This window comes from Seriola lalandi, unplaced genomic scaffold (genome assembly GCF_002814215.2).
Source record: "Seriola lalandi dorsalis isolate HSWRI2012SDOR001 ecotype SW California unplaced genomic scaffold, Sedor1 jcf7180002054970, whole genome shotgun sequence".
In the NCBI taxonomy this organism is placed as follows: domain Eukaryota; kingdom Metazoa; phylum Chordata; class Actinopteri; order Carangiformes; family Carangidae; genus Seriola; species Seriola lalandi.
The window spans coordinates 173596-196676 of record NW_019525521.1 but is presented as its reverse complement, the minus strand read 5'-3'; the positions used below and the strand labels follow the sequence as shown (position 1 = coordinate 196676).

Below are 23081 nucleotides of genomic sequence, written 5' to 3'. Positions count from 1 at the left end.
CCTCCTCCTCCTCCTGCTCCTCCTCCTGTTCCTCCTCCTGCTCCTCCTGCTCCTCCTCCTCCTACACCTGTAACCTGGACATGATGAAGACATGATGCAGACATGAGGACTCAGACACGTACTGTCCTCAGGCAGGTCGTTCTCCCGCTGGTCCAGCTCCATCTGCCGACACCAGCCCTCCATGCGGTCGGTCTCCGCCTGCAGCAGCTTCAGGAACCAGCGTCCGTCTCTCTGACACACTGAGCGCTGCACCACCTGCCGTTCAAACAGCCACCCATGAAGAGACTCACCTGGACAGGTAGACTGTACACTCACAGTGATGTAACAAAGACAATAATGTGGATACAGTCACAGAGTTAATATTATATTGATTGATTCATTTTACATGAGCAACCCCCCCCCCCCCCCCAGCTACAACTACAGACACAAACTGTAACTTTTTATTAAACATATTATCGTAACTTTTAAAATCGAAATAAATGATAAATAAAAATATATACAATTATAAATACCAAAATAAAGTAAAAAGAAAAGAAACAGTCTCTCTCTTTCTTTATATAAATAATAATAATAATAATAATAATAATAATAATAACACAATCAAATTAATAAACTGCACAAATCCTTCATCCCACAAACAGATAAACAAGAGAACTGAATCATTACACTATTACACTCTTCATCTGAAGCCTGACGACCTTTCCTGCTTTCCTTGATGCAAAGTCATCAATTATCACCAAAATGATATACAATCATAAATACCTAAATACAGTGACAAGAAAGAAAATATTCTCTCTCTCTCTCTAAGAAAGAAATAGATATAGATATAGATATCTATATAAACATGACACACACAGACTCGTTTATTATTGTTAACGATTTCCCACAACCCAGATTCTGTGTGTGTGGGGGCCGTCACAGGAAAAATAAAAAAGCATTTCCTTGATTTCACGTTTTAACAGACATTAAAAATAGGACTCGTAAAAAGAATTTATAAATGAAGGATTAATCCATTAACAAACACGGATTGATGTGAAAAACTGTTCGGCTAAACAATCTCTCCTCAGGCTGCGAACGTCACGTCCCCTCGACTTACTCCCTCTGAGTCACGGAGCTTTATCTCCCTCTTTATTTCTGTCACAGCAGCTCGGCTCTGATCACACGACAGCTGTGTTAGCGTCGTCTAATTGTTTGACGGTTCGTGTTTCTGTTGTCGTCTGCAGCTCTTCTCTTTACAGCCGGTAACAACAAACGGAGCGGAGCAGACAGCGAAGCTTCGGTGCAGGAGGAGGCCTTGGTGTAAGTGCTACCCACTACATCCATTCAATAAGTGAAGGACATCAGGTAAGGAAGAAGTGCTTCAGCTGCCTTTCATTGTGCCGTGCTGTATCGTATAACAACAGCAGAGCAGCTGAGGCTTCGTTTACACTCGTCACTTCAAGTGTCTCACGTCCAGAATCCAGATTTAACTTCTACTGAGACACACGTATGAAATGTCATCAGGTTTGGACCATAGACTGTAAATAAAGATGGACATCGCCTCTGTGACCTCACCCACAGGTTTCTGAAGCTCAGAGTGAGCTGCTCCACCGTCACCATCTTGGCAGTGTCTGACTCCGCCCCCTAATTCCCACATAATCCAAAAATGGTCAAAGAGTGTGTGGAGCTGAGACTTGGGTGCATACACTCTCGTTAGCATTGTTAGCACAGCTGGGCGTCATGCTCGAAGGCTAATCCAAGGTGAATTCATTTACTGGCTAATTAGCTAGTAAACGAGCTAAGCTAACATTCGAGGTATATGCTGAGCACAGACAGATACCTGCTAATTAGTTACTAGAAAAACGCAGAGGAGACAGCTAGCAAACTCTGACGGCACCCACCTGTCACTCAAAGAGGCCACGCCCTCAGCTCTCTATAACTTTAGTCCTTAATAAAATGTGAACAGGTGAGTTGTATAAACAGGTGTCATGAAGGAGGAAATTAGCTCTAGAGACCAAAACTGTCTTTGTACCAGGCTGAAAACAAAAGTTTTGACCATGTAAACCAGAAGTCAGAAGTCAGTTTGTCCTTCAGCCAACTTTTTCTAATCCATTAGATGGCGGCCAGAAAATAATCAAAGGCTAATTTAAGATATTGATCTGGTAAAAAGATCATATGATCATCTTTTTTGGTAGAATCGCAATCCATCATCTGCATTCTGTTTTCTGCTCTGATTTTATTCTGAAAGTCCTGACAGGAAGTTGTGATTATTTCCGCTGCTTTGACGCTTCTTTGGGATGTTTGTGAGCTCGTCCACAAACAGCCACATATTAAACGTTTGACTGCTTTTCTTCATGTTGCACATCATATATCTGCTCCATCAGAGGTTTGTCAAGCGAGCAACAGAACCTTTGATACTTCCTTTCCGAACTTTTCAGAATAAAAGCTCACAATAGCTTGAAATAAAGCATTAGTGCAACAGACTCTCTTTTATCTTCTTGGCAAAATCTCTAAAGAGGAAGTGATTCTGCAGGTAACTGTTGCTGTTTTATTTTAGATTTTAAAAAATCATATTGTCAAAATAAGACACAGGAAGAGATGAATATATCTGTGTGTTCAGATCATATCCACGTACCTCCAGTATAGTGGAGCTGTTGAAGTTGACATCGAGGGGGTCGTCTGTGACGCTGTCTATCCAGGGGTCTGGAGGGGGGAGGATGGACGGGTCAAAGCCCACATCCTCGTAGTCGTCGGAGGCACAGGCGTGGTAGTGGTTCCCTGAGCCCTGGATGCTGACGGTGGAGGTGGCGGCATCGCGGGAGTATTGACGAGAGAGGGCACCAGACGACAGCACCTCCAGGTCGGTGTCTGGGGAGTCCAGAGGGGTGTCCAGCAAGTCGGGCATGTCCAGATCTGCCTGGATGGGGTGATGGGTAAATCTCAGTGACTGGCTGAATGAACCATGTTTGGTACCGAGCCTCTCCGATAAAAGTTACAGTTCTGATCAAACAGGACAGAGTGTTCCACCTGACGTGTTGGGTAACTCTCTGTTTTGGTGCTTTGCTTCTTTTGCCAAAAGGCGTCTGTTTCTACGTTATTTCTTAAATTCATCTTTTAAAGGGAACTGACATAAAGATAAAACCCAAGTGTTTTACATCACAACTTTCAGATCATTCTCAGCTCTTTCTATAATGATATGAACTGATCATTTGAACCAAATGCTGAAAACTTGACGCCTAGTTTTTGAAATTCGTCAAACATTTTGTGAAAACAAACCTTTACGAATTGTTTTGGTGCTTGAAATGTTTTCACCAAAGTCTCTAGGTTCATAAAAATAGTCAAACATATGAGTGAAATATTGTCGTCTCACAAGAATATAGAAACAGGAAGTGGAGAGTCGACAGATTCTAACAACATTTAAACCAGATTTCTGCTCTGAACTATCACAAAGATTTTAATACTAACATCCGTCGACCTGAGAGGGTTAAACCGGTTCATGGTTCTGTTCTGACTCTCAGCTCCTGGTTCAGGTTTAAGGTCCTGGTCCTGCCCTCTCCTCAGGAATCATATTTTACACCTTCTGGACTTCGATCACAGTCTCTCTGTCCTTTCTGTCTCTAAAGTAATATTCACAGCATGTGCATCAGGGTTCAGGTTTATCCTGGATGAAGCCCGGATCTTTCCCGCCCTGATGACCACATGTCCATCGCTGGGTTCAGTGGAGAGTCAAGGGAAGAATCTCCACTGTGAGGGAAACACGTCATCTCTGGTTCAAGTATCTACTATCAGGGACGTCGGTGAAACACTCGACATTCAAACAGAGAAATGAAAGGACTCGTACAGACGTTCGCTCTCAACAATAAGAATGGAAGAAATGCATCAGTTATGAACCCGCATGTTGCAGCGGAGGTTATTCTCACACTACACAGAGATCAGATCGTCTGTTATTAATAAATGAAGATTTTTATTATAAGCGTCAAACACCTAAAGGAGCCCAGTCGTCACGGACAACTTCCACTACATTTCATTAAACCATCAGTTTGGAGATAAATTGTTAAGAGCAGTGAACAGACAGGAGAAACAAACAGTGTCACAATGAGAGGTGTAACGTCACAGCAGCAGGTGAGACTTACCTGAACAGCTGCTGTCACACTGTTGGAGCGCTGGAACCGACGATACCTGAGGAAAACAAACCGTCAATAATCAACTGTCACATTCTCACATTACTCCTCAGTGTTAATGATCACTGTGAGCACCCACAATGAACAACAAAAATCAAAAATCCAGAACAAAGGGGGCGTCGTGGTCTAATCAGGCGCCCCATGTGTAGAGGCTACAGTCCTCGCTGCAGTTGGCCCCGGTTCGAATCCCGCATCGGACGGCCTTTCGCTGCATGTCATTCCCCCTCTCTGCCTCCCCGTTTTCCTGTCTCTCTCCACTATACTATCAAATAAAGGCATAAAAAGCCCCAAAAAAAATACTTTAAAAAAAAAAAAAAATCCAGAACAAAGATCCAAAACAACAAAGGGAGTGAGCTTTCGACCTCTACATGGTCTTCCTCAATGGGTGTGTTGTTCTTGGTCGAGGATTCTGCTTCTGATTTTCACTGATTCATAGAGAGGAGGGAGTGTCCGCATGGCTTCATCAGGCCGCGACCTTCAGCACACATGGTTCCGGGCGTGAAGCGGTTGGACTGAGAGTCAGGACGTCCAAGTCCAAAGCGGTGGTTCTCTGATGGGAGCTGAACCCGAAGGCAACACTCTTGATTTACCAGGCGACATACGTTCCAACCATCGCCGCCATAGTCGTGAGCTCTGACCACAAATGAATGCGATCTGATCTGATGAAGACGCCTCTGGGGTTAGGGTTACCTGGGGACCCTGGGGTGGACTCATCACATCCCAATGAGCCTGGGAATGTTTTAGGATGTGCAGGATGAGGACGTCTGGGCCGTCTCACTTTGCCTGCTACACTCAGCAGCGTTCATCAGAATTCATAGCGGAGGATAACCTCGGCAGATGAGCGCGTGGGTGTTTGTTTGTGACCAGAGAGAGAAATAATTACACGACAGTCGGAAATGACTCAGCTAGATCTCCAAATCTGTTCAAACCGGCGTCTGAAGGAAGACACACCGCATGTAGCATCAGTGACTGAATATATCATCTCATCAGATTACAGTGTTTAATCATGGTGACTAATTAAAAATCATAAATAAAAGCCAGTGATGTCAGCAGTGCATGAAAAGACGAAGAGTCCAGTCTCCTAGCCCACGTTATCATGAAACAGCAAACCAACAAAACTACCAACAACACATCCGTTAAAGGCTCTGACCGTTTCCTGTCAGCAGCAGGAGGGCATCCGTCACATGTTTATAATACAAGAGGTTATAACACGTCCTCTGAGCAGCTACGTCTTCAGGACAGACTGGAGGCTACAGTGATGAGACGCACATGGGCTAGCTGGTTGGCATGCTAACTTCAGTAGATGAAGAAGAAGTGACAGAGACAAGAGTGAACAGTGGTGTTTGTTTCCACCTCTGGAGACAGATGTTGGTGAGTAAAGGAATGAAGGTTGATGCTGAACTCAGAATGTTTCTTCAGCTGCTAATGCTAACTTTAGCTATGTAGCGATACCAAAACACACAACTAGCTCCTTTAACTCAGTAACATTAACCAAGAACATCTAAAACAGCTTTTGTGAACCGTATGTTAAAATATGATGGTACTTTTAAGTTACATGGTGTTTTGGATTTGGTTCTATTTTATAACAGAGCTAGAACTAGAGTTAAAGGAGCTACTTGTAAGCTTTGCTATTGCTACATAGCTAATGTTAGCATTAGCAGCTGTTTACTCTCCAGTCTAGAAGAAGAAACGTTGTGAGTTCAGCATCAAACTTCATTCCTTTACTCACCAACATCTGTCACTAGAAGTGGAAAGCAACACTCTTGTTTTGCTTCTATTTCTATCACATCTTTTCTTCTACTGAAGTTAGCATGCTAACCAGCTAGCCCCAGCTCATCTCATCACTGTAGCATCCAGTCGGCCCTGAAGAAGTACACTCCCCTCCAAAAGTATTGGAACAGTGAGGCCAATTCCTTTATTTTTGCTGTAGACTGAAAACATTTGGGTTTGACACCAAAAGATGAATATGAGACAAGAGATCAACATTTCAGCTTTTATTTCCAGGTATTTACATCTGGATCTGAACAGCTGCTAATGCTAACGTTAGCCATGTAGCAATAGCAAAACTTACAAATAGCTCCTTTAAAATCAGATGGTTAAGGACTCAGAGGCTCGTCCGTCCATCATAAACTATGGATGTATTTCTGTTCACAGTCACCTGCTGCACAGTGTTTTTCTTCTTCCTGTTGTCCAGTGTTGCTTCATATTCACTGCAGAATTTAAACAGTCAAATCTACCACAGAAGAAGAAAAAGATAAAGGAAAAACATGCGCCTCACCCTCTTTCGTCCTCCACCTGCACCCCCACAGAAGTGAACTTGGACGGGTCCTCTGGATCTGGAACCTCCTCTGGTCCATCCACCTGCAGGAGACAGACGAGGTGAATCTGCATCCTATGTACGTGACTCACGCCCGTCACGTCCTCCTCCTCCACACCTGCCTCATAGATACCTGGATGCCTATGGAGAGACATTTGCCCTTCCTGAGTGCTTCTTTCCTGTAGTCGTCCCGGTGGTCGTCTACAACCGGCCCCCGGCTCAGGATTGAGGGGATGGGGGTGCTGACCGTCATGGTGCTGTTGCTGACATGCTGACTGGCTGGTCCATGGACCTGCGTGTGAACAAAGAGGGCAGACAAGACTCAGAGAAAAGCCAAATGATCAAAGTTCCAACCCATTTCAAACCTTCACAATAACAACACGTCACTAGCGAACAATGAAAAGCACTGACCTGTGCATTGGCAGCTTCTATGGCAGCCGTCAAGGCCTTCATGCTGTCAATGCTCTCTGTTGAGTTGCTGAGCCCTGATTGGATGGTCATGTCACCCCTGGGTCCCTCCTCCTCCATGTATGCATCCTGGTCGGTTTTAGAAATCATGGAGCAGACGTTGAGCTGTTCAGGTGCCCTTTAATATTCCAACCTGTCACTGATGCAGGTCAGCTGGACTCTGACTCTAACAGCAAAGGATCATTTCGTGTGTAAATTTTATTTAATTTTGTGTTTGTCTCTGTTAGCACCTGCGCTGCTCTCATCTTGATTTCAGGTGCAGCCACTGAGCTGAACTGCTGGACGTGTAATAAATGATCCTAAACACCGAACGCTGGTCGAGTTGTACAAACTGACTCTTTCCTTCAGAGTGTAAAACAACAGGTTCTTTACTGTCCAGTCACAAGAGTGTGGTCCAGAGAATTACAGTTTAACTGTAAACACTATGTAAGCAGAAGTAAAGGGACTGTCAGTCACACTGCAGTGCTAACTATCTAAAGTCTGCTAACGTTAGCCACACTAAGCTACTGTCATGGCTGAAGTCAAGAGTGTTTTTGCTTATAATCTGGGTTTGTTATTTATTTAATCATGGTGGACAAATAACACCATGTTTGTAGAGATATATACAGATATATATATATATCTATATATATATCTATATATATATGCATGCAGACACTATATTATATTATTAGTAATTATGAACCTACTGTAGATCTAAGTTGAAAACATGTATGTGGTTTATTGATGCTCTTATTCATTGATTTTTTAAACTATGATATTCTGTTGTTTTGTAAAGAGATGATTATATGTCCATAACTATTGATGAACACACAATAAAATGAATCATCAGTTCTTCCTCTGTGACTGATCTGTGTATGCACTAACACAGGGCAGAGCCTTCAGCCTCTGTTACACAATGAAGGCACAAGAATTCAACAGAACATTTAAAAGCATCAAATCGGGTCAGAAAATTCATCAAAGAAGTGGTTCCTAACCTGTGGCCCGGGGCCCACTGGTGGGCCGCCAAGGTATTGCAAGTGGGCCGACAAATCATTTCGATTTAGAAACAACACAATTTTTTCAATCTTAAACTTTGTTCTTCCAGATATGTCATGTATGTTAGTTCACAGATAGATGCTCTGATGTTCTCTAACTACACTCGGGGCAGATGAACGACGCCGTCTCAGTACCTGTGCAGACTCTGTGCTGCTCTGGGCTGTGATGGAGATGTAGGGCTTGGAGGCCGTGGAGCAGGTGGAGGTTCGGGGTGGCACCGGTGGAGGGGTTTTCTTATAGGTGGTGATGCAAGATGAAACTACAAAAGAAATCAGAAAGAAAAACGGAAGATAAGATACGTTACAACTCCATGCTGTCAGTGTTTGACGTCACTCACATTAAGTTTTCACTGGTTATTTTACTTTGAAGGCGTGGCTCCACATACAACTGTTACCACGGCAGGAGGCTGTGGAGGTGGAGGCAGGTTCAGACGCAACAAACATCACAATCTGAAACACACTCACATGAGCAAATGCAGCAGATATGTAAATGTGGGTCTGAAGCTCGTTTTTAAAACGTGACGATCGGCTATTGTACCATGAACAGCAGGGATCGTTGAATTGAGGCTGAACCCAAGCTCCTGCTGGGGTCACCATCGCTTTCCTGTCCAGGAAATTTGAAATTCATGTTTTCTAGTTGACCTTGGAGAGAAATCTTTTCAGCCTGGCCTGGACATGTGACGATCCAGCACACAGACACGGTAACAAAACGAACCAAGGAAGTAAAATATAGAAAAGCCACCCTATTATTCTACATGATATCCTACTATAAATAACATCCGAGTCAGTTCTTCAGCTTCAAAACTCTCACCCTACGCCACGCCTGCTAACTGACGGACTCCTCAACAGCGTCACAAGAAGGTTAGACGTCATATGTCCCGCCTCCCTTTCTCCCGCCAACTCCAGGTTTAGGTTCATTTGATTCAGGAAACGGGCAGAATTCAATTTGCTTTAATTGACTCACAGTTTCCACGTCACAGTGGAGAAGATTAGAGGGGGGGGGGGGGGGTTAAATTCATGATAATTACCTTGGTTCAATTCAACTGTAATCCCCCTCTGTAGAGTGGATGAGTGAAAGCCTTGTTGGATTACCGTTGCTTTGAAAGCGGAGTCACTGGTGGAGCTGTCACTAAGCATGCACACCACCTACAGAACATCCATCTCTTTTCTTTCATTCATCCCATGCTGCAGTGGAACAGCCATTTCCTCTTATCCATATCTGCATTGTTTGACAATCTGCAGCCATGCTACGCACTTAGCCAGTGGCTACGAAAAATCTAAATATAGATGTGAAATGACATTTATTCATGCTCATGTGTTCATAAATAACATGCAGCCCGAGGGAGATCTACACCAGCCTGTTATATATGCAGCTAGCTGCTGACGCTCTGCAGGGACGAGAGCAGCTACAGAAACTATTCACAGCCACGTAGCAACAGAGCAGCGCAGCTCTGTCTCTCACACAGACATTAACAGTCACCGCTGAGAAGACCACATGTTAAAACTCTTTGACCTCCAGGTCTCATCAGTAGGAACCCGGTTCTCCACAGACCCACACTGAAGACTGTTAGCCATGTTGATGACGTGGCTTCAGGGACGAGGCGTTGTTCGGTCCACCTCAGATCTCTCAACAAGTCTGGGATGGATTCGTTTACACATTCACGTTCCCTCAGGATGAACTGTGATAAACTTTCTGTTTATCAGCTCAACATTTTGGTGCACAAACAAATAAACTAACGACATTCCCGTCAGCCTCAGCTGTACTTTCTTACAGTTAGCGTATTTTAGCATGCTAACACGCTAAACTAAGTTGGTGAACATTACGTCATCCAGCTCATCCTTCTCTGGAACTGGAATGGGGCAGATTTCTTCCCTACATCCTCATCTATTTATGAATTTAGCTTGGGGATAAATAAAGTATATATCTATCTATCTATCTATCTATCTATCTATAAGACTTTGATTACCATGGCAACAGAGGATAAAAGAGTCTCCAGATGGCCACGATCAGTCACAATAGTCGCTGAACAGTAAAGCATTGTATAATATGTGAGTGAGGCCTAAGAAGAAGTCTAGAAGAAAGAAAACTCCTTCACACTCCTTATTGTGTACACTGATCTAATTCTGTTATACTGAACATAATAAATACTGATGTTTGCACGAAATGCCATATTTCATTATCCTATAAAATGATATAATCTGAGCCTGATGACGCAGAATAAACACTGCTGCGTACAGAAGAGCAGTGACGTCATGTCTGACAGGTTGGAGGCCGTCAAAAAACTGATCGGTGTTGTTCAGACTGTTGTCGTTCTGTTGCTCCTGTGTATTAAAGTTTGACCTGATTGCGTGGTTTCACTCAAAGGAGAGAAACTTGAGGTTCTTTCAGAAAAAAACTTAAACTGTCGCCATTAAAAGACGACAGAACATAAGAACACTTAACAGGAAGTGGAACTTTAATTTCTCATATTTCACCGTGGGGACTTCAGCAACATTCATGAACATATCAGTGACCAGACGAGTATCGGCTCCATGGTCAGACTGGGAAAGAAATTCAGCCTCGGACTGATCCACTGGGACCGGCCACACATGACACTGACGGAGCCGGTAAAGACTTTAAAAACTTTTCGGATGTTTTGACGGTCCACTGTCCGACCAGGATCCGGGCCGTTGGTCCACATGTCCAGTCCACCTGTGCTCTGGTCTCATCTCTTTCTTTGTCTTTTTAATCCAAAGACTGTGACCAGATTGTTGTCGTACTGTTGTTCCTGTGTATTATAGTAGTTAAAGTTTGACACTGTGTGATTTCACTCACTGCCGCTATTAAAATAAAAACACTAAACAGGAAGTGGAACTTTAATTTGTCGTACTTCACAGATGGTACTTGATAAATTAAAGAAAAGATTCAGCAACATTCACTAACATCTAACACTAACGTCTGTCTGTGTCTCTAGTAGTTTTGTTCCTGTTGCATCATGGGACACACTGCAGTAGGAACGAGCTCACTCATGTTGGTCTCCTTGTGGGTAACAAAGAAAAGCTGTTGTCAAAGGCTGAGTGCAGCCAGGACGTTGTGTGTGGAGGGAAAAGTCTGATTCAGTGCCAGACTCTGTGATCTGTGTGAGAAACATCTATTTTTGGTTTTGGTGGGAGTTACACTCTGGAACTTTTTCTTTCTTTTGTCTAACTTTATGTAAAACCAGGCAGGTCCCATTGAGGCGGAGGAACACCTGCAGACATCAGCTGTGTGCAGCTTCATGAAGTCTCTGAAGGTTTTTACGGTTCGGTACCATTGTGCATTTATAGTGACCGAAACCAGTGCTGCAGGACAGAGGTATTGTCATTTAACACTTGTGTTTCTGTGCAGATTAAACACAACAACATACTAAGTGTTTCCGGGTGCTGGCAGGTGCGTATGTGACAGTTTCCTGCTGCTTCCTGTCTGAGCCCTGAGCTACGCTAACCACGTTCGGTGACGTAGTATAAAGAGAGACGAAGTCAACGTCAGGAGGAGGTGGTGGTGGACGGATGAACGTGACACACGTGAAACCAACAGTTGTATATCATAACCATGACAACAAATATGGTGTAATGTTGAGGAAGATTTAAACCCAAATCTTTTTCAGAACCCAAACCATGACTGTTATTATAGTAACCGTGACAACCGAGGTCCTGTACGCCCGCCGCTGTAGCGGCGCTATTTCAGAAGACACTCCGACGACGGGTCGAATCTGACATTAGAAAAGAACGACCCGTGTGGAGGTTCAGGTCTGAGGACCGGTTGGACATTGTGTTGCTATAGAGACGCTCTGCACACATAGAGGAACGTGCTCGTCTGGTACAAGACCCAACAAAAATCACATCATCACGATTTTTATATTTCTTAGTAGCTTTAGTAAAAATGAACTTAACAAAACACCTGCGTGAATCAGCTTCATCAGGGTCAGAGTAAATGTGAGTGGCTGCTCTGCTCCCTTCACCGAGCTTCAACCAGTGAATCATCAACAATAATAACCTGGTCTCAGCTGGTCTCAGAGCTGTAATCTGATGCAGCCTCAATAACAGCGTTCAGCATCATCCGTTCTCTGAGGGTCGACAGCTCCTGTTATTATTAACTCTGGTGGTTGGTTGTAGTTTGTCTCAGTTGCTCCTGTTAGTTTTCACTGTGAATCAAAGTCTGTGACTGTGGGAACTGATCTGACAGCGGACGCCCTCTGAGGCTTGTTCTTTAATAGAAACACATGGTGGCACTTTAACAACGTGCTCCTCCTGCACTCGAAGCATTGAGACAATCGACCTGCAGACAAACACGCCGGACGGATGGAGCCGTCGGTGTGAAGCACATTGAGATTTTTTGTGCTTTCAAAGGAAACGGATGACGGAGCGGAGAGATGCTCGTGGCGACATCAGACTGTCTGTGCGGTCGACCCCGTCTCCCACACAGGACTGAATCATTTCTACAGTTACATGATCTCTGGCTCATTATACATTCATCCACTGCACTAACGGAGATCAGCACCGTGACACCTGAGACCAGGTTCACATCCAGACCACGTGTGGTTCAGGTTCAGACGACAGCAGATCTTTGGTTCAGGTTTATAATCTGTAACTTCTCCACATTAAAACGTCTAAAAACATCTGGACCTGTGTTCTGTATGTTGTTGAGTTGTGTTCTTACATTTTGTTTCCATCAATTCTCAAACCAGAGAAATCTGTGACTTTAATCATGGTAACGCTCCGTTTCATTGGTCGCCTGTCGATGACATCATATCCTCTATGATCATGTGTCAGTGTGTTTGTCTGACAGAAACTCAACATCAACTTTCATTTAGTTTTAAGCCACAGACACTTTTTACACCTCGGTGGTTTTCAGCTTGTTATTTGAACCAGATGATTTTAGTCGTCGGACGTCTGGATCTGAAGTTATCAGAGAAACAAGCCGAGGAAACGTTCGACAGCTCAGCCCCTCGGACACATCCCTCGTCCGCCACACACTGTTGGAGAAACACTGATTTTTTAAAGTGAAGCTGTTTGATTTGTTGTTGCTCCTGGTTTTAATCCCCTGGTGTGTTTGTTGTGGAGAGGAGGAAACCTCTGAGGATCATTCAGCTGCTGGTGAAAACCTGCTGAACCACCGACACTGAAGGAATCCAAACCAGGAGGAGCTGATGGTAATGGTGGTGAAGACAAAAACTCCCATGATCCCACGCTACTTCAGGATGTCAACAAACGCAGTCTTTTGTTATTGTTTTAATTGAGAGAAGTTGGTGTGTGTTTAAGGTTTAGTGAAAGATGGTGGTTTAGGTTAAACGTTGATGATTGCCACTAGATGTCGCAGTAGACCACCAGCACCAGACCAGCTGCAAAAACAGAGACCAGAGAAACTCCGGTTACGACACTCACAGAGGGGGTGTGGCCTCGTTCTCTGCTCAGGACGCCGTTACTGCACTATATCTTTACATAGAAAATAGTTGTTTTCTGTTGTATTAATGTTTAAAATCTAATTTACAGAACTTTTAATAAACACGTTGTGAACGTTTCCTGTATTGAACCTAGAGCAGGATGTTGACCCTGAACAGAACCATGACCCAGTTTAATAAAGCTGGAGCCACTACAAGTGGACACTGTGCTGCAACAATAGACGAGTTGTCTGTGAACATCGTAGTGAAACAATCAGCACCAACATTTTTCATGTTATTAGAAACATAATCCAGACGTCATTATGTTCCCTTCAAAATAAATCTGCTGATGTATAAATCAGCTGCACATGAAGTGATTTCTAGGAGTCTGGTGCTGGTGGTTGTAATCTCTGGAAACCCTGCAGATAAATCAAAGTCGTCATCGCCCTCATCTGTCTGCGGCCTCCTCCGTCTCTTTCCTCTAATGCTGAGAAACTTTGAGCTCTGGCTCGGAGGCAACCTCAGGGCTGAACATGGAGTATGAGGATAATCCTCACTGAGGGAGGTTTTTTACCCTGTTCATTTAAATTCTTCCTCCCCCATTCTTCCTCGGCGGCGAACACGTCTCCTCTCCCTCTGCCCGCCGGCTTGTCGTGATTCCGGCGTTTCAGCAGAATCTCCAGGCCGCCTCCGGACAGGGTCAGGGCAGCTCATCGCTCGCTTTGTGACGCCTCAGCAGAAAGACAGAGGTTCACTGGGACCTCTGATCAAACAGGATCCTTCGCCTCTGTCTCCTGGAAGTCAGCGCCCGCGACTGACGAGCGGCGTGAGGAGAAACTGTCTGATCGTCCTACCAGCCAGCATATCACACCCTGATCTTCAAATGAACAGTTGGTGGTTGAGTTGCATTGTGGGAAATGTAGGTGCGAGGTATTGTGGAGGGGGAAAAAAAGAAAGATGATATCTCTGTTTCTCTTTTAAAGGAGGTTTGCTCCGTTCACTGGTCAAACCTGTTGTGAATCACTTGTTTCAGCCTGATGAAGACTGATGAAGACCACCTGTTCAGGTAAAAGCCTCAACATATAAACACCTCAGTCAGAATTAACAGACACAAACCAGCTGACCAGCTGCAGACAGGAAGCTTAAACCTTTTCACTAAACCGATCCAAAGTTTGTCCACGAGTCATGTACTCATCTGTAAACGTGTGAGCTAACAGCTAACAGAGCTAACACAGCTAACAGAGCTAACTGAGCTAACACAGCTAACAGAGCTAACAGCTAACTGAACTAACAGAGGTAACAGAGCTAACAGTTAACAGAGGTAACTGAACTAACAGAGCTAACAGAGCTAACACAGCTAACAGAGCTAACTGAGCTAACACAGCTAACAGAGCTAACAGCTAACTGAACTAACAGAGGTAACAGAGCTAACAGTTAACAGAGCTAACTGAACTAACAGAGCTAACAGAGCTAACAGTTAACAGAGCTAACTGAACTAACAGAGGTAACAGAGCTAACAGTTAACAGAGGTAACTGAACTAACAGAGCTAACAGAGCTAACTGAGCTAACAGTGCTAACTGAGCAGGACCTGGAGCTGTGTAGCACCTGCTCTCTGAACTAGATGTTCTATGTGAAGCTCTCAGCTGCAGCAGAGCTTCTCCCCACCTCCTCATTTCCTTCACACCTCCTCTCTCCTCATGAAATCTGTGAGAACTTCTGCCCGACTCCCACACATGGAGGACTGAACTGTTTCACACAGGAGACCAGTATAACCTTTATGAGACGCTGATTTCATTAATATCACATGACGCAGAAACTTTTCCTTTCCCTGACTCGTGTGAGTCTCTCAGTGCGGGGTGTGACCTTGTACAGTGACATCTGCAGCAGCTCCACTTCCTGGCGTCTCCTCCGCTCTGATCCATCCATCTCCAGCCTGGCGGAGCGCCATCGGCTCCACTGACCGCCGGCACCAAGGTCGGGTCAATGTCAGCGGCTCCGCCGCCTCCGTCCGTGGGTGGAGCCGTCACCAGCCACCAGTAATGTTTAATGCACCACAGCTGGAAGTGAATGGGCTCTGTGTCGCTGACAGTACATGCACGAGCTAACACACATTAACTGTGCAACCACTGAAGCAGACCACACAGGTGACATGGTGCTTATTTCTAAATAAATGAACATGAACAAGCGGTCGGGACGAGAGGCGGGGCTTCAGGTCATATGTCTAACATGACACACGCATCGATACACGCTACACCGGAAAAGCTCACCAGCATGACTAGCTACTAGTTTGCTTGTATTAGCTGTCTGGTTAGCTTTGTGTGCTATTAGAAGCTAGCTAATTCAAGTGGCAAGTTGTAACATTGCAGAATTATACTGTGGACAAGTGATTTCAACATGTAGAGATCTCAGAGCAGATACAACGCAACATCTTATATGAAAGGGGAGATATTTGGACATAAAGACTTTCTACATCAGGTCATACGACGGCTCCTCTCTCCCGCTCTGCATCTGCATATTAATAAAGTTGTAGGGGCTGATGTGGAAACACGGAGGGGCTGATGGGAAAGTTGGATGTGTGAGGAAGCAGAGAGAGAGAGAGAGGCGGTGATTATCTGGGCTTACACAGCTCATCAGTCTGCTCTGCTCCTTAATTCACACTGACCTCATTCAAGTTGATTTTACTATTGAAACTTTGACTCTCTCTCTCTCTCTCTGTACTCGTCCTCTTTCATTAACCACAGCTGTCAGGCCGCTCTCTCCTGTCAGGGCCGTCAGCAGGAATCCTGTCATGAAATCACATGATGAGACGGCTGCACTCATCCAGCTGTGACGGAACTCGCTCTGTCGACACCTGAGTCGAATCATTACATTAATAATAAAAAAGATTTCTGCGGAGGAGCCGCTGACTGAGACTTGGAACAAACTGTCAGACTTCACAAAGTCTGAATTCATCTGTTGCACAAAGCAATTTAGTTCTCGACCGTCTTAAGACGGACCGTGGTGCATTGGATTCTGGGTAAATTAAGATTTTTTTTTCGAAATACAAAAAAATGTCCGACTGAGGAGCCACGTCCAACCGCTGAGCTCCGTTCACCCTCAGCGGGACATGTTTGTCTTTAGGAAGAATTCAACAGTTACAGGAGGGAAGAGGAGGGAAACAATGAAAAGAAAAACCTGATTGGGATAAAAATATTGCAGCGACAGTAAACAGAGTTCATCCCAGCGTCGGCGGGAGCATCAAAGACGTTCAGGAAAAATATAAAAACACGGTGCGAGACGCAAAGACAGAAGAAGAAGAAGCACTGCAGAAATGGTAGTAGAAGAAGAAGATATACGGCGGGCAGTCGCCTCTGTTTCGGGGGATGAACGCTGGACGAGACGACAAGAGGAGAACACAGGTGACATATCTCTGCTGATTGGGTGACAGCCGTGGAAAGCTGGTGGTGTTGTTGATGCTAACGCTATATAACTCATTGTTTATAAAAACAGGAATAAGACTCTGATCAAACGTTGTCTTCGTCCTCGCGGCGAGACGTGGTTTCCTCGTGTTCTCTTGCCTCGTGAATCAGACAAGATCCCGTTTGATCCAACACACAGTCGGGACTGTAGACGAGGCCACAATTAAAAATGGCAAATGAAGCTGCTGACGTCCTGAGGTGATGATTCAGCTCAGCGAGAGCGAGCGTTCACCAGCGCAGTCTGCACTCATGTGGAAGGAGGAGCTGACCATCTACTGTACGTGTGAGCGTGCACGAGTGGGTAACATATACATACACACTTTGTGTGTACATCTGCCTCTGTGTGTGTGTGTGTGTGTGTGTCCTCTTAGTTAACTCTATAAGAAGTCCCAGAGGAGCGGTGAATGTGGGTCATCTCCAGCTGAGCGCTGTGAAATGAAGGCAGTCCTCACACAGTCCCCTGAGGGGCCCCGTGCGGCCTGTTCTCCTCTGACTCACACACATGAGGACGGGATTATCTGTGTGAGATATCTGCTGCATTGTTCCAGCGGAGAGAAACTCACAACTGCAACTCTGAGGGTTTTATAATTCCTCTTCCTGTCGTGTGTGAAGAAGCCGCTGAACTACAAACACACATGTTCCCACTTCCACTGTGAAATCTATACGTTTTCATCTGGAGTCTGTCACACTGTAAACACACACACACACACACACACACACACACACACACACACACACACACACACACACAGTGTTTCCCTCCACAGGGAGTCGTCTCCTCCTGTAATCTACAGAGCTGCAGAGGCCAGATTAAAAACAAGACAATAACTGAACGACTTTTCAACTGATCCCTGTTAAACCAGTGGCCTAGTTTTTTTTAAGAGGACCCTGATTGTCATTTTCAAACACACACACACAAACACACACACACACACACACACACACACACACGTTACTGCAGCGTCAGACTTACAGGTTTTAAAAGCCGTCTTTTTTTTGTACCAGTCATTGAGATATTGTGCGGCAGCGACATCAGAGCCGCCATGTTTGAAATCACACAGGTGACAATAATTCGCTCAGTCTCACGAGGCAGAACGAAGTCAGTTGGAAACGGAGGCCAGATAATCGTCAGCTCTCGTCGAGCTGATTCTTCTGACTCATTATATCACCACAGATCTGAATCCTGTTCCCACACCAGCGCTGCGATCAGCCAATGACGGAGCGGCGCCGCAAATATCATGCGAGCAACGTGTAAAGACGTGAGAACACAGGAGAAGTGAGGAAGTCAAAGACAGGAAGAGCGTTAGCGCTCCCTGGAGGAAGTGACATCACGTTCACACTCATCAGTATCATGACATCATCGTCAGTCCTACCTGTGCTGCTCTGGATGGTCCTGACGGTCGTTGCAGACGTGCGCGGCGGCGAGGACGGCAGCAGGAGCAGCGGCCTCCCTCCCTCTCCCTCCTCCTCCCCGGCGCAGCCCTGGTCGATCGCCCTCACGTAGCTGTGGCTCCGCATCCGGAAGCAGCCCGGCATCGGCAGGGTGTCCATGGTGTCCAAGCTGTCCATGGCCGCCTCCATGGCCTGGGACTGCATCTCACTGTACACCTGCTCACACACCTGCTCAATCTGCCCGTTCACCTCCACCTCACTCAGCTGCTGGGGGGGGGGGGGGGGGGGGGGGCAGACAGTGGAGAGAGTGAGGAGGCTGTTTGTGTTTAACTGTCTTCAACATCAGTGAACTGGAGGTCAGTTTGAGGTCAGACAGATAATCAATAATTACATAACAGCATATACAAAGGTCGTTATCACACATGACATCCACTGTCGAGAGTCGCAGCGTCTGTCAGTCAGAAACATCCATAACAACAATGTCACCACATGACAACATCCAATATGGCCGCCCTAACGTGACGACAACGACAGAAGCAACATTGACAACATTAGCTGAGCTACAAAGAATACATCAGTTAAACCTCTTTAACACTAGACAAACAGAGGTCACTAGAGGTCATGAGGTCACTAGAGGTCACTAGAGGTCATGAGGTCAAGCTCAACCAATCAGGACTCAGTCTGCACATCAGGTTTAAATCTGATGAAGTTACTGATCAGCAGACTGGAGGGATTTTATTATTATAGTTTCCTTTTGTTTCTTCCATATTTACTTTTCACTGTTTTAATATTGTGATGATAAAGTTGTTGGTTCATATTTCTTGGTGCAAACAGAAGCTTTTTAACAGAAACCCATGGAGTTAAATGACATGTCAGAGGACAGCGGCACACAGTCTGACGGACAGGCCTCTGTGATCCTCCGCCATCCAAGTAAACATGTCTGCTGCTTCCTCCTCCACATGCACCAGTCCGCTTTTTATTTCTCATTTGTTCATTTCTGTCGTTTCTTAATTTTCCTTGCTCTTCCTGTCCGTGTCCCCTGAGCCTGATCACAGGTCAGCTCTCGCGTCAGGACTGATCTACAGGAGACGGATCGGTTCGTGTTGAGCCGCCTCTGAGCGATCCTGTGGCTGGTGTCGGGAGGTTTAAATGATTCACGGCGTTGCAGCTGCCGCGCCGCACGCAGCCCCTCCCTCGCAGAGCGACATGTATCATTCATGCAGCTGCTGCGAGGAAACATGACGGCTGAGAATAAAAGTGTCTCCACCAAACTAAAGTCGAGAGTGAACTCACACTGAAGGTGCGCAGTGATTTGTGAGTGAGTGTGTGTGTGTGTGTGTGTTCATAGTTATGTTAGTTGACCATGCAGAGGAGAATAAGACAGTTAGTAGAGGTTCACTGTGATGCTGATGATGATTGTGATGATGATGATGATGATGATGATGAAAGGGAGTGGTGGGGGCAGCTAACCAAAGTGGTGCCAACACAGTTTTCATTTAAAGAGCAGATTACCTCGAAACACACGCAGAATGAACGATACGTGTGTTTTCCTGATGGCTGTAGAGTGAGCCAGGTAATCACAGGTGTACAGGTGAGGAACTGCAGGAAGACTACAGTGCTGCAGGAAGGACTCACTTCCTGTCCCCTTGTCCTGAAGGTTTGTTGAATGTGACTGAAATAAAGTCTGTGTTTAACTTTCACGTTTTATTCTACGACATAAAACACGTCAGTAAATACTCCACCTCTACGTCTCGGTTGCTAACGAGTGTCTCAATGAGACGACAGAGGTCGTCGGGGACGTTAAACGTCGTCACGTTGAACATGAAAACCGACCTCCTCACCAGTCCACCTTCACAGCCTCGTTGTGTTTATACAAACTTCTGTAGACGAGCTCAGAGCTAAACCAAACTACAAGCTGAAGTTCAGAGAAGTCATGTGACCGTGGTGTTGAAGTCATGTGACCGTGGTGTAGTTGGTTTATAGCCTAGCATTAGCTTGTTACTTTTGCTAATTGTACTGAGGCTTCAAACATCATAAAGTGATGTTCGTTAGTGAAGATGATCCTGCTGAACTAAACCTGGCAGGATCAGAAACTACTTTATTTTCTCTAATAATCCAAAGGTCAACGTTAAAATCCCATCAGCTGTTTGTGAACCAGGGTGAAGCTAACTTCACTATACATCATCCCTGCAGCAACAGTCATCCACGAGTTATCCTCTACATTACTATCAGTTAGAACAGCTGCTTTTCTATGAATAAATATTCAAAGAGGAGCGAAATGGAAATGTCATTCTCTGTTTTTCTTCTCGTCCATAAACACTCGCTCCGTCAGGATATAAATCTTCACAGCTTCATCTTTAATAAAAGCTTCAGTATTTACAGCTGAGCTCTGGAGCAGTTGTTCAAACCAGACGAAATATTTGACTTTGTTGGGGACTATTTTCAGCGGCGGATTAATCTACTTTTTGGTGCTGTAGTGGTGTGTGTGTGTGTGTGTGTGTGTGTGTGTGTGTGTGTGTGTGTGTGGGACTGAGTTTAATAGCTTGTAAAAACAGTGGAGCTCTGTGGCTCGGAGGAGACAGGTACATCTGGCAGTGATACACACACACACACACACACACACTCTCTCTCTCTCTCTCTCTCTCTCGCTCTCTCACACACACACCACCAGACGTGTCCCCGGAGGAAACACCTGCAGTGTGATGGATGGAAACATGGCTGTGATCCTCAGTACAGGCCTCACAGTGCAGACCTGGAGTCAGACAGGATTTGAAACCATTTCCAAACAAAGGAGCAGAGCTCTGCTTCATCAGTGAGGTCGGCGGTGGAGCACAGGTGTGTCTGGAGGCAGGTACGCTGTGGTCTACACTAACACTAACTCCTGCTTCAGACAGACACCCACACTAAAGACGTGGGGCTGCAGCAGTGACATCACATTTTGACACTGAAAACAACTGAACTGAGAAATGAAATGAAACTTGTATTGGCACTGAAAAAGGTTCCAGTAGTTTTTGTTTCACGTCTTTCAGTGTCAATCTTCAGGTTATTTCTTCATGTCTGTCTTTTTTAACGCCGTCACCATTTTTCAGTCTCACTGATTTTAGTTGTTTCTACTGACGAGCCCTGTAATCTGGAACTGACTGACTGACTGACTGACTGACTGACTGACTGACTGACTGACTGAGTGACTGACTGACTGACTGAGTGACTGACTGACTGAGTGACTGAGTGACTGAGTGACTGAGTGACTGACTGACTGACTGAGTGACTGAGTGAGTGACTGACTGAGTGACTGACTGACTGAGTGACTGACTGACTGACTGACTGACTGAGTGACTGACTGACTGACTGACTGACGAAGATATTATGTCTCTTCTAACTTTCTCTCTGATCATGTTTCAGTAAATCCAGCTGAAGTCACAGCTCAGTCTTTGACTTTCATTTCTGTGTTTGGTGATTTTGTGTCAGACGACGTCGTGGTTATAAAGTCAGGATTTGATCAGAGCCGGTCCAGACAGACACCAAGTTTAGACCTGGTCTTGTTCAGTGGTACATACCATATGTTTGTATTTGAGGCTGTGTGATGGTTTTAGAGCGCAGCCTCTGAAGCAGCTTTAACACCAGAGAACGAACCTCTCTCTCCATTACTAATATGATCAAAAGCTCCAGTACCAACAAGTAAGAGGACCTTGAGTTGAGACTGTTTTGTCAACAGCTATAAGGATTATGTTAAATTTGTGTTCTGTATAATCAATAATGATGATATCTTAATAAGGTTTGTGTTGAAAAACAGTGACTCTGACCCTTAAAGACAGTGAAATGGAAAAAGAGCAGCTGGTCCGACACTGTGTCAGGACAGCTCATCTCTCACACGAACCAATCAGACCAGATACGAATAAATAAGTAGAACAGCATTAAGTTACAGTTTGTCAGTCAGGTGTGGACCACAAGCCACAAACTCCATTTCACACGAAAATGGTTTCAAACAGCGTCACGTCGCTCCAGGCCTGAGTGTCTGAGTGTGTCTGTGACTGGGTGGAGAGACTGTGGGTACAAAGGCAGCGGTGTTGGCAACCAACCTGACTGATGGTGCTCATGGCCCTCATGTAGCTTTCATTGCGTGAGCGGTATTGGGGTGAGGACAGCAGCGATTTGGGGTCGAGGAGGGTTTTGGGGTCCAGGGTATCCAGGCTTCTATTGATTGAAACCTCACTCACCGCACGCAGGTAACTGTGGCTCCTGATCTGCAGTTTGGGCGAGTGCTCTGTCGAAATCCTGCAAGAGGGACGACATGGGCAGAGAGTTACTCACATCGTATTCTGTCCATGTTACACAGAAAACCAGCTGAACACGCACAAAGTCATTTATGATCCACAGAGTCTCTGCTGTGACAAATCTGTGTCATACAATCTGATCTACAGTCAGACGCTTCCTGGTCTGCAGCAGCTCGTGGCTGTGGAGACGTCACAAGAAGCTTTTTATCTTTATACTATAAAACACATAGTTTATATGAGACAGTGATGAAAATGACCCACATACATGACAGCATGTTCAACTTGAGCTAATGCTAACAATGCTAGCTCTGATGAAACATTAAAGCAGACTGTAGTTCATTTAAAGCTCCATCCAGTCTAAAGGTGTGATTGATTATAATGATTATTGATTTGATAATAGATCAGCTCTAGCTTCTATATTAATACTGTGAAAGTATCAAAGCCTCAGTCCACAGAGAAATGCACACAGCCTGTATTCAGAAACTGAGCCTTAAAACCAGCCGTCAGGACTTCTGGAACTTTGTGATGTCACAACAAATCAGTCACCAAGCCCCGCCCACCTGGACCCACCATCC

General features: G+C 45.1%; 1 protein-coding gene across 1 annotated transcript in view; it reads right to left on the bottom strand.

The window, feature by feature from the left end:
* LOC111646399 (disks large-associated protein 1-like) overlaps positions 1-23081 on the bottom strand; it is a 45917-nt gene that overhangs the window by 12071 nt on the left and 10765 nt on the right. Inside the window, exons 3-11 of the mRNA XM_023395873.2 lie at positions 22312-22507; positions 18214-18496; positions 8118-8242; positions 6889-7014; positions 6611-6769; positions 6439-6521; positions 4113-4158; positions 2615-2896; positions 123-255 (exon numbers count right to left, since the gene is read on the bottom strand). Of these exons, the coding sequence (XP_023251641.1) occupies positions 123-255; positions 2615-2896; positions 4113-4158; positions 6439-6521; positions 6611-6769; positions 6889-7014; positions 8118-8242; positions 18214-18496; positions 22312-22507 (1433 nt within the window). The remainder of the gene's footprint in view (positions 1-122; positions 256-2614; positions 2897-4112; positions 4159-6438; positions 6522-6610; positions 6770-6888; positions 7015-8117; positions 8243-18213; positions 18497-22311; positions 22508-23081) is intronic.